General features: G+C 36.0%; 1 protein-coding gene across 2 annotated transcripts; it reads right to left on the bottom strand.

Annotated features, from left to right (window-relative positions):
• Positions 1-6,970: 6,970 nt before the first annotated feature.
• LOC105968998 (protein STRUBBELIG-RECEPTOR FAMILY 3) lies at positions 6,971-11,532 on the bottom strand. Of its 2 annotated transcripts, none has more exons than XM_012993717.2 (16): positions 11,146-11,532; positions 10,798-10,973; positions 10,411-10,540; positions 10,236-10,307; positions 10,081-10,146; positions 9,886-9,957; positions 9,724-9,795; positions 9,548-9,619; positions 9,343-9,408; positions 9,183-9,248; positions 8,443-9,097; positions 8,090-8,361; positions 7,880-8,018; positions 7,664-7,785; positions 7,420-7,576; positions 6,971-7,302 (listed from the first exon to the last, which is right to left on the bottom strand). In XM_012993717.2, exons 2-16 carry the CDS (start codon positions 10,901-10,903, stop codon positions 7,201-7,203), a joined length of 2,169 nt encoding a protein of 722 aa, XP_012849171.2. In that variant the 5' UTR covers positions 10,904-10,973; positions 11,146-11,532; the 3' UTR covers positions 6,971-7,200. The 2 variants fall into 2 exon arrangements, with proteins under 2 accessions (XP_012849171.2, XP_012849172.2); XM_012993718.2 differs by having other exon boundaries at positions 10,798-10,967; positions 11,146-11,406.
• Between the last annotated feature and the right edge of the window lie 1,959 nt (positions 11,533-13,491).

Below are 13,491 nucleotides of genomic sequence, written 5' to 3' on the forward strand. Positions count from 1 at the left end.
GTCTACTACTACGTGGCTGCTCACCATCCAATTTCGGTTTTCTTATGAGTGCTGAGATCTCCTTCTTAATTGAGGATTTACCGGCTGCTAAACCAATCAACAAATGCCGATCACGCACTCAAAGGTCAAAGACTTCTTTGACCTAAAAAAGGATCCTCACAACTAAATAAGTCAATATTAAATCAGTAACTTGCAAAGATTGTTTATGGTTACTTTAAAGGTATTAAATTAATTTCATAAACTAATGTTACCTCCACAACCGAGCAGCAGAGCAGCAGAGTTTTCTCTCCCAAGTTCTCCTAGTAGACAACATTATGCAAGAGTTTTCCCGTGCTTGCAGGGGAGCAAATATCACGATTAAAACACCCATGTCCTATATTTGATAGTAACACCATTCTTTTCCAAACAAAAAATGTGACCATCGCAGCCTAACAAAAGACAAATACCGGATCAGCAAAAAATAATCACCAACATAAACATATTATTAGGTGGAAACTGACTGAGCATTGAAAACCACTATGGGCAACTGGACATAGCTCGGTGACCATGGTTTCTCGTCAAAATCGACCAGAAAGATAGAAAATCGAAAGAATCGACCAATGCAAACCATAAAATTGATAACGTTACATATGTGTGTGTGCGCGCGTGAGAGAGAGTGAGAGTGAGAGATAAGACGAGAACGATCAAAAATCGAAAGAACCTACCGATGCAAACCCTAAAATTGAGAACCGTACATATGTGCGTGTGTGCGAGCGTGATAGATACGACGTTAAAGACAAAAAAAATTCGAAAGAAGAACCGACCGCCGGTGGTCCGGTGCAAACCCTAAATTCGAGAACCGTACATATGTGCGTGTGAGCGCGCGCGCGTGAGAGAGAGAGAGTGAGAGATCCGACGAGAAATATCATAAATTGAAAGAAGAACCATCCGCCGGTGGTCCGATGCAAGCCGGGAAAGATAATTAGAACGCATTATTCTACTTGTTTCAGATTTTCATTTTTCCTCTAGTTCTGCCTAGACACGGCCACGGGCCGGTTCGGGCCGGTTCGGACCGGTTCACGGTTCACATTTTCCGGAACCGGAACCGGCCCGTGGCGTGCACGGTTCACCGGGCCGGGTCGGCCCGCCGGTTCGGGCCGGTTCACGGGCCTATCCGGGCCGGTTCCGGGTCAACCCGAAAATTTTGAATTTTTTTTTTTTTGTTTTTTTTTTTTTTTAAATATTTAATGAATAAGTAAATTAAAAGAAATAATTTTAAATAGATAAAGGAAAAGGAAATAAATGAAAAGTCAATTTAGAAGCACAAGTTTGAAATATTTGATGAATAAGTAAATTATAGGAAAAATTGGGGTGTGAGGGTATTTATAGGAAAAATTGGGGGGGAAAAAAATTCAAAAAAGTTCAAAAAAAAGTAAATAACGGCCGGTTCACCCGGGCCGGTTCGGGCCGGTTCACCAGCCGTTATTCACTTTTTTTTGAATTTTTTTGATTTTTTTTTTTTTTTTTTAAATCCGGGTGAACCGCCGGGCCGGCCCGGCGGTTCACGGTTCACCAAATCTAAGAACCGGGCCCGTCCCGGGTAGGACGGGCCGGTTCACGGTTCCGGGCCGGTTTGGGCCGTCAACGGGCCGGTTCGGGCCGGTTCCGGGCCCAAAACCGGCCCGTGGCCGTGTCTACCCGGCGGTTCACGGTTCACCAAATCTAAGAACCGGGCCCGTCCCGGGTAGGACGGGCCGGTTCACAGTTCCGGGCCGGTTCACACGGTCAACGGGCCGGTTTGGGCCGTCAACGGGCCGGTTCGGGCCGGTTCCGGGCCCAAAACCGGCCCGTGGCCGTGTCTAGTTCTGCCCCTTCTCTCTCATTCTGCTGCTTGATATGCGAAGGTGATAGATATTTCTGAATACGGCTTTGCTAATTTATTTATTTATTTAGGGTAAATTACGGTCACCACCCCTGAGGTAAGGTTAAATTACGAAAACCCCTCTCATATTTGGGTAATTATAACCACCCATCAACAATGAATCTTCTTATACGTTCATCATTTTGGTGTCAAATTTACTGAAATCTTCTGGAAAATTCTTATGTTTGTACCTGTTTTATTTCATTCGAGCTCCACATTTTAAAGTAAAATGATCATGAAATGTGTTTTTTGGCTTGTATATATCAGATTGTAGTGCATAAAAATTTGTAGTTTTGCAAAGAAAGTTTATAGGGTAGAGAACATTACACGGAATCTAGAAGATTATATTGAATTTAACACCAAAAGGGTGGAAGTGTAAGAAGATTAATAGTTGAAGGGTAATTATAATTACCCAAACATAAAAGATTTTTTTTCCATAATTTCACCTTACCTCAGGGATGGGTGTAATTTGCTCTTTATTTATATATTGATCCGCATTTGTATAACCTTGTCGGATGAGTAAAATAAATTAAAAATCAAATTTAAGTAGTTAATTTGGTAGGAGCCCCTAGTTTGAAATAAACAATATATGATTCATATCTCTAATTTTTTTAATTCTTATCTTACCTTTACATTCTAAGTTCTATAAATTATATATTCAGGTTTATTTTTCAGGTCTGTTTTTCTTCTTCTTCTTTAAGCGAGAATATAAATTTATCCAGATTTTACCATATTGTCAAATATTATACGAAGAGTTGATTTTTATCAATACTAAATCAAGGTTTTCTTGCTTGAAACATTAATCAAATTAAAATTGAGTTCCAAATCCACTATTTTATCACTGCAGCTGAAAATGATGTTCTACATTTAATTATCTATTAGTATGCAATACTAGGTTATGATTTTCCATAAAAAAATGAAGTAATACCGTATCTTTGCTATGGATTATAAAGCAATTCATAATAATTTTAATGTAAGATGTTTGGTGACCAATAATAACTAAAATTTAAATTTTACGGCATCAATTGTTTTTTTGGGTAATAGCACTTAACTCTTTGGTTACAAGAAAATTAAGATCACCTCTTGTACTTGTAATATCAGTTCATAATCCCTTTGTGGTTAATATAAGGGGCAACGTTCGTTAATTTTTCTGTCAAACTTAACCATGCAGTTAAACTTCAAGGGGGTATCTGTGAAAATTAAAGCAAAAATGCAAGCACAAGGGGTCATATTCATAATGTAGTATTCGATGTTTGACGCACACAATTAATTTTAACAAAAAAAAAACAACAAAAAGACAAACTCTAGATCAAAAAATAAAAACAATTAACTAATTATCAAAAAATTGTATGTTGGACCAATCAAAAGGTTCCACGTCATCAACTCATCTGCTGCTGTCTTGGTGATCGGGGTTCTTTTTGTATGATGTTTAATAGCTTTTGCACAATCTCAGACATAGGTGGTCTAAATTCTGGCTCAGCCTATCTAACCAAAAATAAATAATTAAAAACAAATAAATAAATAAATAATAATGATGATATAACATAAATAACTATATCTCATTCAAAACAGAAACTAGAAGATTGAATGTAAGAGAAAAATAATTTAAAATACCTGAATGCATAAAGAAATAATATCCGCGACCCGTGACAGAGAGTTGGATGGGTACGACCCGTTTAGCGAAGGATCCACCATTCTCGACAACGCATCTATATCGTATAGCTGCGAATATGCCCATCTAACTAGATATGGCTCCCCTCGTGGACGTAACCTAAATGTTTATTCATTTTTAAATGTAACTTTTATAAATATCGGAGAAATTATGTTTCTAGAAGTTTCTCAAACCTGTCGTAGGATTTTCGCCCTGTTAGAATTTGCAGCATCACAACTCCGAAGCTATAAACACCGCTATGGTGACAATAGCTTCCTAACTCGAGTTCTGGAGCACCATAACCGGAACCTTGCAACTAGTAAAACAAAACAAAAAAAAATATGTGGCGTACTCGAGGGCAGGGGCGGAACCAGGATCAAAATGTAGGGGGCTAACTAAAATTTTGGGGTACGGGACAACGGCCCGAAAAAAAATTTAGGTTCACAATGCATAGCAAAAATAGGTTTATATTGATAATTTTTTATTAAAATAGCATATATATTATAGTTTTATCATATTTTAAGCATGGCAAAAAAATCTTAATGTATTGCACTTAAATATTTTGGAGATTAATGGCATCGTCTCATATTATTTTTAAGAGACATTGATAAAAAAAAAATCAAAAATAAGTAAATATTCATAAATATTATATAAAATGATACAAATTTTAACCATTTTATTCAATATTTTTATATTAAATATGATATATACAAGTATAATTTATATAAGATTGTGGAGAAAAAACAAAAAAATTGAACGTTAAGACACATATTTACTAAAACTTTAGGGGGGCCAAAAATAATATTCGAAAACTACAATGCCAAAATACCTAATTAAAAAAAAAATTAATCTTGGTGGGCAACAACTCCCTGCCCCTTATATGTTCGCTGCTCGAGGGCTTTTGCTGCTTGAAGGGCCAAACGGGCATTCCAAGAAAAGCTTCTTATTGATCTCGTCATCCGTATTTAATGCTTCGTCAAGTGTCCCATTTCTGCACTATTAGCCTTAAACTGCACTGCATTCAACACACACAAGCGCCCACGACATTCGATTGTGGACCGCCCATACCCGAGCCTCCACCACGTAGTGCATTCAACACACACAAGCGCCCACGGCATTCGATTGTGGGCCGCCCATACTCGGGCCTCCACCACGTGGACAATTGCTGCCAAACCAAGGCTAACAACCCGTGACCTTGGCTCTGATACCACTTGTAGGACCTCAGGCGCTACCAGTTGTCCTAAAACAAATTGGTGTTAGGAAAGGCGCAAACCCTAGCTTTATAGTGCATTCAACACACACAAGCGCCCACGACATTCGATTGTGGGCCGCCCATACCCGGGCCTCCACCACGTGGACAATTGCTGCCAAACCCAGGCTAACAGATTCGCCGACACTGCCTTATCCAGTTTCTTGATTGCAATAACTAGGGGCGGAACCAGGATGAAAATGTAGGGGGCTAACTAAAATCACAAAACATTGTAAAAATAAGTTTATATTACTAATTTTTAATTAAAATATCATATATATAATAATTATATCATATTTTAATCATCACACAAAATTCTAAACTAATTTAAATTATTCTAATAATGTATTGCACTTAATATTTCAGGGATTCATGGCACGATCTCAAGGCATTGATAAAAAAAATTCAAAAATAAGTAATATTCATAAATTTTATTTAAAATAATACAAGTTTTAACCATCTTATTTTATATTTTATATTAAATATGATATATTTATCTATTATTTATATAAGATTATGAAAAAGAAAAAAAAATAATAGATAAGACACATATTTACAAAAACTTTTTGGAGGGCCAAAAGTAATATTCAAAAAATACAATACCAAATACCTAAAAAAAATCTTGGGGGTCAACAGCCCCCTGCCCTTCATGTACCGCCCGTGGCAATAACCTAACGATAATACATTTCCTCATATACCAAAATTATATATATATATATATATATATATATATATATATATATATATATATATATATATATATATATATATATATATATATATATATATATATATATATCATCTCGACTTTCTTATAAATTGAAATGGTAATTTAGTTCTATTTATTAGGACATAATTTGCAATGAACGTCGCTCTTATTACGTCTTGATTATTTTATAGACTGAGATAGGTTGCTTATTAATATGCATGATTGTTTATTAATCTCATCTCAGGTGGTTGATGAATCAGAGACGTCATTCACAGAGGCATAGTGAACGCCTACTATTTGTCAGTTGGCATTCACAGAGGCATAGTGAACGCCTACTATTTGTCAGTTGGCGAAGTTTTGCTTATAATGTTGTGTTTATTTCATGTTATAGTTGTTACATGATTCATTAATCTTTTTTTTTCTCTCTCTCGGCCATGCTGTTGGAAGAGTGTTTAAGAGTCTTAAGCCTCCGTCACGGGTTTTGAAGATGATCCTTATATCTGAAATAGGAAACCAAGACGCTCAAGCCTTTGATCAAACGATTTACATTTGGGTTCGGTCATGCAAAAGTCAATTGGTATTGTTGATATGAAGAAAGGACTTGTCTTTTGAATGTTTGGATTTTTATTGAATTTTTATTGAAGGCTTACAAATCAAGTTCATAATCCTATTTATACTAGATCCACCTCCTTAATGGACGTTGAAGATCTATTTGATTTAATAGCTAGTAGTGGTTCACTGGAACACTCCAAAGAATTCCTACAAAATATCTAACCTTTCTAAAAAGCTTTCTAGAATCCTCGAAGAATCTCTACATAACCCTCTTGTGAGAATCTCTACATAACCCTCTTGTGGTTGTGGTTCTAGAATCCTCGAAGAATCTCTACATTACCCTCTTGTGAGAATCTCTACATAACCCTCTTGTGGTTGTGGTTGATAGGGTAGCCCCTCTTATGAGAATCTTTACGTAACCCTGTTGTGGTTGATGTGGTAGCGTTTTTTTTTTTCGTCAAAAATAATTGTTCGTGTCTAACGTCAAATACTACATTATGAATATGACCCCTTGTGCTTGCATTTTTGCTTTAATTTTTACAGATGTCCCCTTGAAGTTTGACTGCGTGATTAACTTTAACAGAAAAGCATTTTTGCTTTAATTTTTACAGATGTCCCCTTGAAGTTTGACTGCGTGATTAAATTTAACAGAAAAACTAACTACGTTTGCCCTGCCCCTTATATTAACCACATAAATAGATTATGAACTAGTATTACAAACACAAGGGGATGATTTTAATTTTCTTGTAACCACAGAGGGGTTAAGCCCTATTATCTAAAAATATAATTAATGCCGTAAAATTTAAATTTTAGTTAATATTAGTCACCAAACATCTTACATTAAAATTATTATGAATTGCTTTAAAATTCATAAAATTATTATGAATTGCTTGAAGAATGAAGACCACCTTCTGCATCAACCCAATCCAATATTCAATGCGTAACGGGTCGTACCCATCCAAGTCTCTTTACAGTTAAAAGGATAATAATAGACCACATAAAACACACTGAAAAACTAAAAAAAACACTGTTAAAACTACAACTGTAATTCTGAACTAATAAGTTATTAGATCCAAAAAAAAAAAATTAACTAATTGTCAGAAAATTGTATGCTGGACCAATCAAAAGGCTCCACATCATCAACTCATCTGCTGTTGTCTTGGTAATCTGGGTTCTTTTTGTATGATGTTTAATAGCTTTTGCACAATCTCAGACATAGGTGGTCTAAATTCTGGCTCAGCCTATCTCACAAAAAATAAATAAATAAGTAATAATAATGATAATATAACATAAATAACTATATCTCATTGAAACATAAACTACAAGATTGAATGTAAAAGAAAAATAAATTTATATACCTGAATACATAAAGAAATAATATCCGCGACCCGCGACAGAGACTTGGATGGGTACGATCCGTTTAGCGAAGGATCGACCATTCTCGACAATGCATCTATATCGTACAGCTGTGAATATGCCCATCTAACTAGATATTGCTCCCCTCGTGGACGTAACCTAAATGTTTATTCATTTTTTAATGTAACCTTGTATTTTTTTGTTAATAAATATCGGAGAAATTACGTTTCTAGAAGTTTCTCAAACCTGTCGTAGGATTTTCGCCCCGTTAGAAGTTGCAGCATCACAACTCCGAAGCTATAAACATCGCTATGGTGAGAATAGCTTCCTAACTCGAGTTCTGGAGCACCGTAACCGGAACCTTGCAACTAGTAAAAAAAAAAAGAATAGTATGTAAAAAATAAAAAAATTAAAAAGACTTCAATTTATGAATAGTAGATTTATTGTTATTATTATGATTACCTGAGCCATGGAATTAGTCGAGAGCAAAGGAGACAAACCACAATCAGAGACTCGTACGGTGAGATCATCTTCTAGAAGCACATTACACGACTTGAAGTTCCGATGCACGATAGGTGGCTGACACACCTCATGCAAATATCTTCAAGAAAACAATCAATTAAAATTTCGACGAATATAATTTTATATTACAAAAAAAAATATGCGACGTACTCGAGGGCTTTTGCAGCTTGAAGGGCCAAACGCATGCGAGCATTCCAAGAAAGTTTCTTATTGATCTCGTCATCCGTATTTAGTGCTTCGTCAAGTGTCCCGTTTCTGCAGTAACTGTAGACAAGGAGGCGTTGACCGTGCTCGAGGCAATAACCTAAAAAGTCAACTATATTCTCATGCTTTATTTTAGAGACACTCGTCACCATCTCAACGAACTCTCGATCACTTACATTCGCCGATACTGCCTTATCCAGTTTCTTGATTGCAATAACCTAACAAACCATACGATAATACATTTCCTCACACACTAAAATTAAGAAAAAAAAAATTATATATATATAAGACATTTTTACCCTTCCATCGGGAAGCCGGCCTCTGTAAACTGCACCAAGCATGCCTTGACCGATAAGATTTTCTTGAGAAAAGCTATTCGTGCACTGCTGAAGAGATGCAATCGTAAATAGCTTTGAAGATTCCACAATCTTGGACGAATTTGCCCTTGCGGTCGACGGGGTAAAAGTGGGGTCCGCAACAATTCTTTCCGCAGGAAGTAAAGGAAACGGAAGTGGGCTCGTCTGTAGATCACTATTGTCATCCAATCCCTTCATATCTATACTGTGACTATGATTACGATTATCTCCCTTCAAATTCACTTGCTTCGAAGCTGCTTCGAACCGACGAAAAGAGTTTTGCGAAGAATGATCTTGCTTGTGGGTCCCGGTGAGAGTTTCCTCACTCGACCCTCGTCTCTTACAGCAACATGTGGACATGGAAAGGCATAGGCCTAGGGCAAGTGCCACCAGGGCAAACAACCCCGCGATAACAATCCATGTGGTCTTGTTCGATGCGTGTTTCTTCGATTCACTTCTTCCGGAATCTGGTAACGGAGATGCCGATGGTCCAGGTGGACCGTCGAACGATTGAGGCGAGGGTGCGTCGGAAGGGGATAAAGGAGATAAGGCAGGTGGAGAAGGTATGATGCTAGTGTTGAAAGGGTTTCCATCGCCCCTGCACCGTAAAAGAAACTAAGTAGTAAAGAAATTGGAACGAGATTTATAGACCAGACGAAAATAGAAATGAAGTATGGTTTCACCTGAAATCGGGAATATTTAGCAGATTGTTTGGTATAGGCCCGGAGAACTGGTTATTTTCGATGTTCCTGTAATATATTCAATAAATTCGATAAGAATGTGTATATAGTAACGGTGAGTGTAATATATCGAGTTTGTATATATATATATATAGTACAGTACAAGTCATTGAGCGGAAGATATTGAAGAACATCGAGCACTCCGGAAAGCAGATTGTTCTCCAAATTCCTACATGCAACTTCCAAGGTATTAAATAAAATATAATTGGGAATCTGAAATATCAAAGAATCTTTTTTACTGGGAAGAGGAGCAAACGTTTTGATGAGTTCGTCAAAGTTTCAAACAAATACTAGAGAATGTTACTTACAAAGTTTTCAGAGATGACAAATTCCCCATCGAAGGAGGAAGCGCACCGCTCAAAGTGTTCCCCGATAAATCCCTGCATGTATGCATGCATTGTTAATCTAAACAAATCAAACAACTTTCGTCGAACAAGATTTTACGAATGCTAATATCACTATGAACAAATAAGAAAATCCCTACAGGTTAATCAAACTCGTAAGCGGTTCAAAGGCATCTGGAATTGGTCCCGTAAATTGGTTATTGTTCAGAAACCTGAAAATACGTTACAAAATGCTCAGTTAACTTGTTAGTTGAATTTCTTTCGTCATTTGTAATAACGAAAAATCGGGAATTACAACTTACAGCTCTGTCAATTGGGTCGATGAAGATATACTGCCTGGGATAAGACCAGTAAATTGATTATCTGAAAGGTAACTACGGGTTTGCAGTTTCCCAAAAGGAGACAAACGTTATCAGACAGATACATATTTAGAGACAATGTCTGTATCTATAATAATTTCACTTAAGGAAGCGAAGTTTAGGTTTAGAGAAACATACAAACTCCTTAGAGTAGTCGGCAAGTTGGCTGGTATACCGCCTCCAATTTGGTTGTTACTGAGATCTCTGCTTACGAGAGTGAATTCAATTCCGTAAAATTGCAGCAAATTATTGAATAAAAAGCGGCCACTTTTATTTGATAAATATGGACTCACATTTGAATAATCGAGGCAAATGATGCCAAACCTTCGCTCAATAAACCGCCCAAATTCAAGCTATCCAGTTTTCTGCGAACCGGACGAAGACAAATTCGATAAACAAAAACAGCCCCGTTTTTCTATGTAACTACTACATCGGAAAAAACAAGAAGTGGTATAAATAAATCATTACATTGCAGTTATATTTCCGTACACGCACGACACCCCTTGCCAACTTACGGGCCCACATGGATCTCCTCCGAGGATCCATCCAGGAAGTAACGGGGAGCCCAACGAAGCATACAACTCGCTTATCGCATAAACTGACAAAACGAAGAAAAAAAAAACAGAGTTTTTTAGGGCAATTTCACTATAAACTGACTCGTTCCGACAATATAACTACCGCGATCGTTATCGCACGATTCGTAAAATTTTGAAACCGAATTAAATTAATTATACCACAGTTCACAAGTAAGACAAAGCAGCACCACCTTAATCTCAAGCAATCAAGATTCATGACCAAATAAGGACAAATGAATGAACACAAAAAGAAAACGGAGAAATATTTAACGGCGTTTACCATCACGAGGGTCCGTTACTCCCCAGGCGAGGGATAAGGCAGATGAAATAACGAAAACCCCAACAACCCACGTACGAATCTTACAATCCAAACAAGCCATCGCCATTTTATAACCACCACCCCCACCCCCCCACACAAACTAAAGATTCCGTAAAACCCCCCTCACGAATCTGCAACTACAAAAAAAAACAACAAAACAACTACAATTATTCACTCGAACCAAGAAATCTTGAAAAACATACACTGTCAAAGAAAAATAAAGGTTAATCGCAAACTTCATTATTAAGCGAGTTTTAAGTGGGGAGTGGGGGTGGGGTGGGGGAGTTCAAAAGGCTATAAAGAACTAACCTTTAACCGGTAATACGAAAATTACGAATTCCGAGATTCTTGTAAAATCAGGCGAAATAAAAAATGGCGATGAATGATTCAATTTGAGTAGAGAAAAGGGTGTGAGAAAAAGTTGGCTTGGTGCTTGCTTCTGATTCTTGATTATTTTTTTATCCCTTATAAAGCGGGCATTTAGAGAGAGAGATGAAAAAGCATTGAGTGTGTGTATCTTTTGATAATAAAGAAGTTTTATACTAACAGGCAAAGCAAAAGGATTACTACAAAATGATTTGTATTCAATTCTTCTTTTCTCATTGAAACAGGTAATCATGAAGTGGTGTTTGGGTTTGTTCTTTTTTATTTTATTTTTTTGAAAATTTATTTTAATATTATTAATTTGAATAAAATAGTTTCCGTGTACCGTTGAACCATGGTGAAGGAATGACACGCCGGAAAATTTGGGTTTGGGCTTTTTTTTAAGGCCCAGCCCGTTATGGAAAAGAAAATATTAATGCTCTTTGCTGTAATTAATTAATTGAAAAATGTGTTACTTGTTTTTCCTAATTTGTCATTATTTTTTTCCTTTTTATTTATTTAATTTATTTTTGCCTTTAACAAAAGGTGAGCTGTCGTAGTCTCTTTACATGGGATGTACAAGTTAATAATGAGACAATTCACTTTTGAGACAATTTAGAATGACCCACAAAATTGAACCACCACTATTTTGCTGCTACAAAATTAAGCAATAACGTAGTCAATTGTCATCAAATTAAAAAAAAACAAAAAAAGGAAAAGGTGCTATAAACTTTATAGGGAGTCCAGTCACACATGACACAACTTTAATTACATATAAAATAAAATAATTGTTTCTGAGTTGGTAAATAAATTGTTGTTTTTTTAAGCGCAAATTACGGTCAATTCCTTAAGTATGACCAAATTATAACAAAATCCCTCTTTTTTTAGTAATTACATTCGCCCTTCTTTTGAATATTTTTACATAAAATTTATTATTTATCGAACCAAATCGTATATTTAGTTTGATAAATAGTATGAAATGTTGTCGTAACGAAATTTCGGTTCAGTTTTACCGATTCAACATCCCTAAATTTATCTCTTGATAAGGTGGCTGTAATTTCCCAAACATGAGGAGGAGTTTTCGTAATTTGACAACAATTTAAGGTAGGCCGTAATTTGCCCTTTTCTTTTTAATGATATAGGAATGCTCCCGGCATATACGATACTGAACCCAAGCGAGCCCATTTGCCCCCTCCGATATGGTTACAAATGATTCGTGGATGTTGACGCACATTAGTCTGCGGTGGTTGAGTCAAAAAGACGACACCTTGCAAGAATATAAATCGAACCTAGGTCCGAAGCTCCCCATGGGAAAGAAAACCCGGTTCGGGCTCAGCTTATGTAGGCACCGGTCCGCGGATCATGGCATTCCCGGGTCCTTATGATTTATTGGGCCCTTGGCCCATTAAGCTAGATATATTGGGTTCGGTCCATTGGTTGAAAATTGAAATTAACTTATTACATTCACCAAATTATATCGATGTTTTTAAAATTGTGACAGGCCCATACTATATATACAATAATCAACACATTTTTGGGCCGAAAGCCTTTTATAAAATTGGGCTAAAATCTAAATATAATATTTTCTAATCATACATATTATAAAGAGAATAATTAGAATGGGGGGATGGTCCGATTTAGTATTCGACTTGACAACTGAGAATTAATTAATATACTGAGATGCCAAGCAGATGTGTGGGCCCCACTAATTGGTCCAATTATTAAAAAAAAGTGCAATTAATAATCGAGATCATGAAATCATGGTAGATAGATATGCCACATTTTTTATCCACACTGTGTCAGATTCTTTTGCTTCAACCAGCTTCACAAATTCCCAATCAATACTTTCACTAAAATTACTTCTCAACTCTGCTCCAGTCAGTAATTTTATTTATTTTTTTATTTATTTATATATAATTATGACTCTATTATTATTATAGATTAATAAATATATATATTGATAAGCAAATCCGATCAAGACATGATAATTGATATATAGATCCACCAAACTAATTTAATTGTACCAAAAAATATAACAACAAGATTCTTATTATTAATAATAATAAAGAAAAGAGAAAACAGTGATAAATGAAAGACACACTCATGTGGTTGACGAGAAAAAAAAATTAATAACACGTTCGATGCACGTGATTATTGGGAAAAACAGATTAAGGGGAACATGCGACTCACTATTATTATAACTAATCGTCATCATGGGACACTAATCACGAATCACAAGCCATTGTTAGTTTTATAATTAATTGTCATTATCAACAAAAAAAATTGTTTATT

Source organism: Erythranthe guttata, chromosome 13, assembly GCF_056151865.1.
Source record: "Erythranthe guttata isolate IM_541 chromosome 13, IM_541, whole genome shotgun sequence".
In the NCBI taxonomy this organism is placed as follows: Eukaryota; Viridiplantae; Streptophyta; class Magnoliopsida; order Lamiales; family Phrymaceae; genus Erythranthe; species Erythranthe guttata.

Coding starts and splice junctions, on each gene's coding strand:
- LOC105968998 (XM_012993717.2), bottom strand. CDS start 10,903: ATGGCGATGGCTTGTTTGGATTGTAAGATTCGTACGTGGGTTGTTGGG. Junction 9,796..9,885: donor TCGACCCAATTGACAGAGCT/GTAAGTTGTAAT, acceptor ACGTATTTTCAG/GTTTCTGAACAATAACCAAT. Junction 7,577..7,663: donor GGGCGAAAATCCTACGACAG/GTTTGAGAAACT, acceptor ATAAACATTTAG/GTTACGTCCACGAGGGGAGC.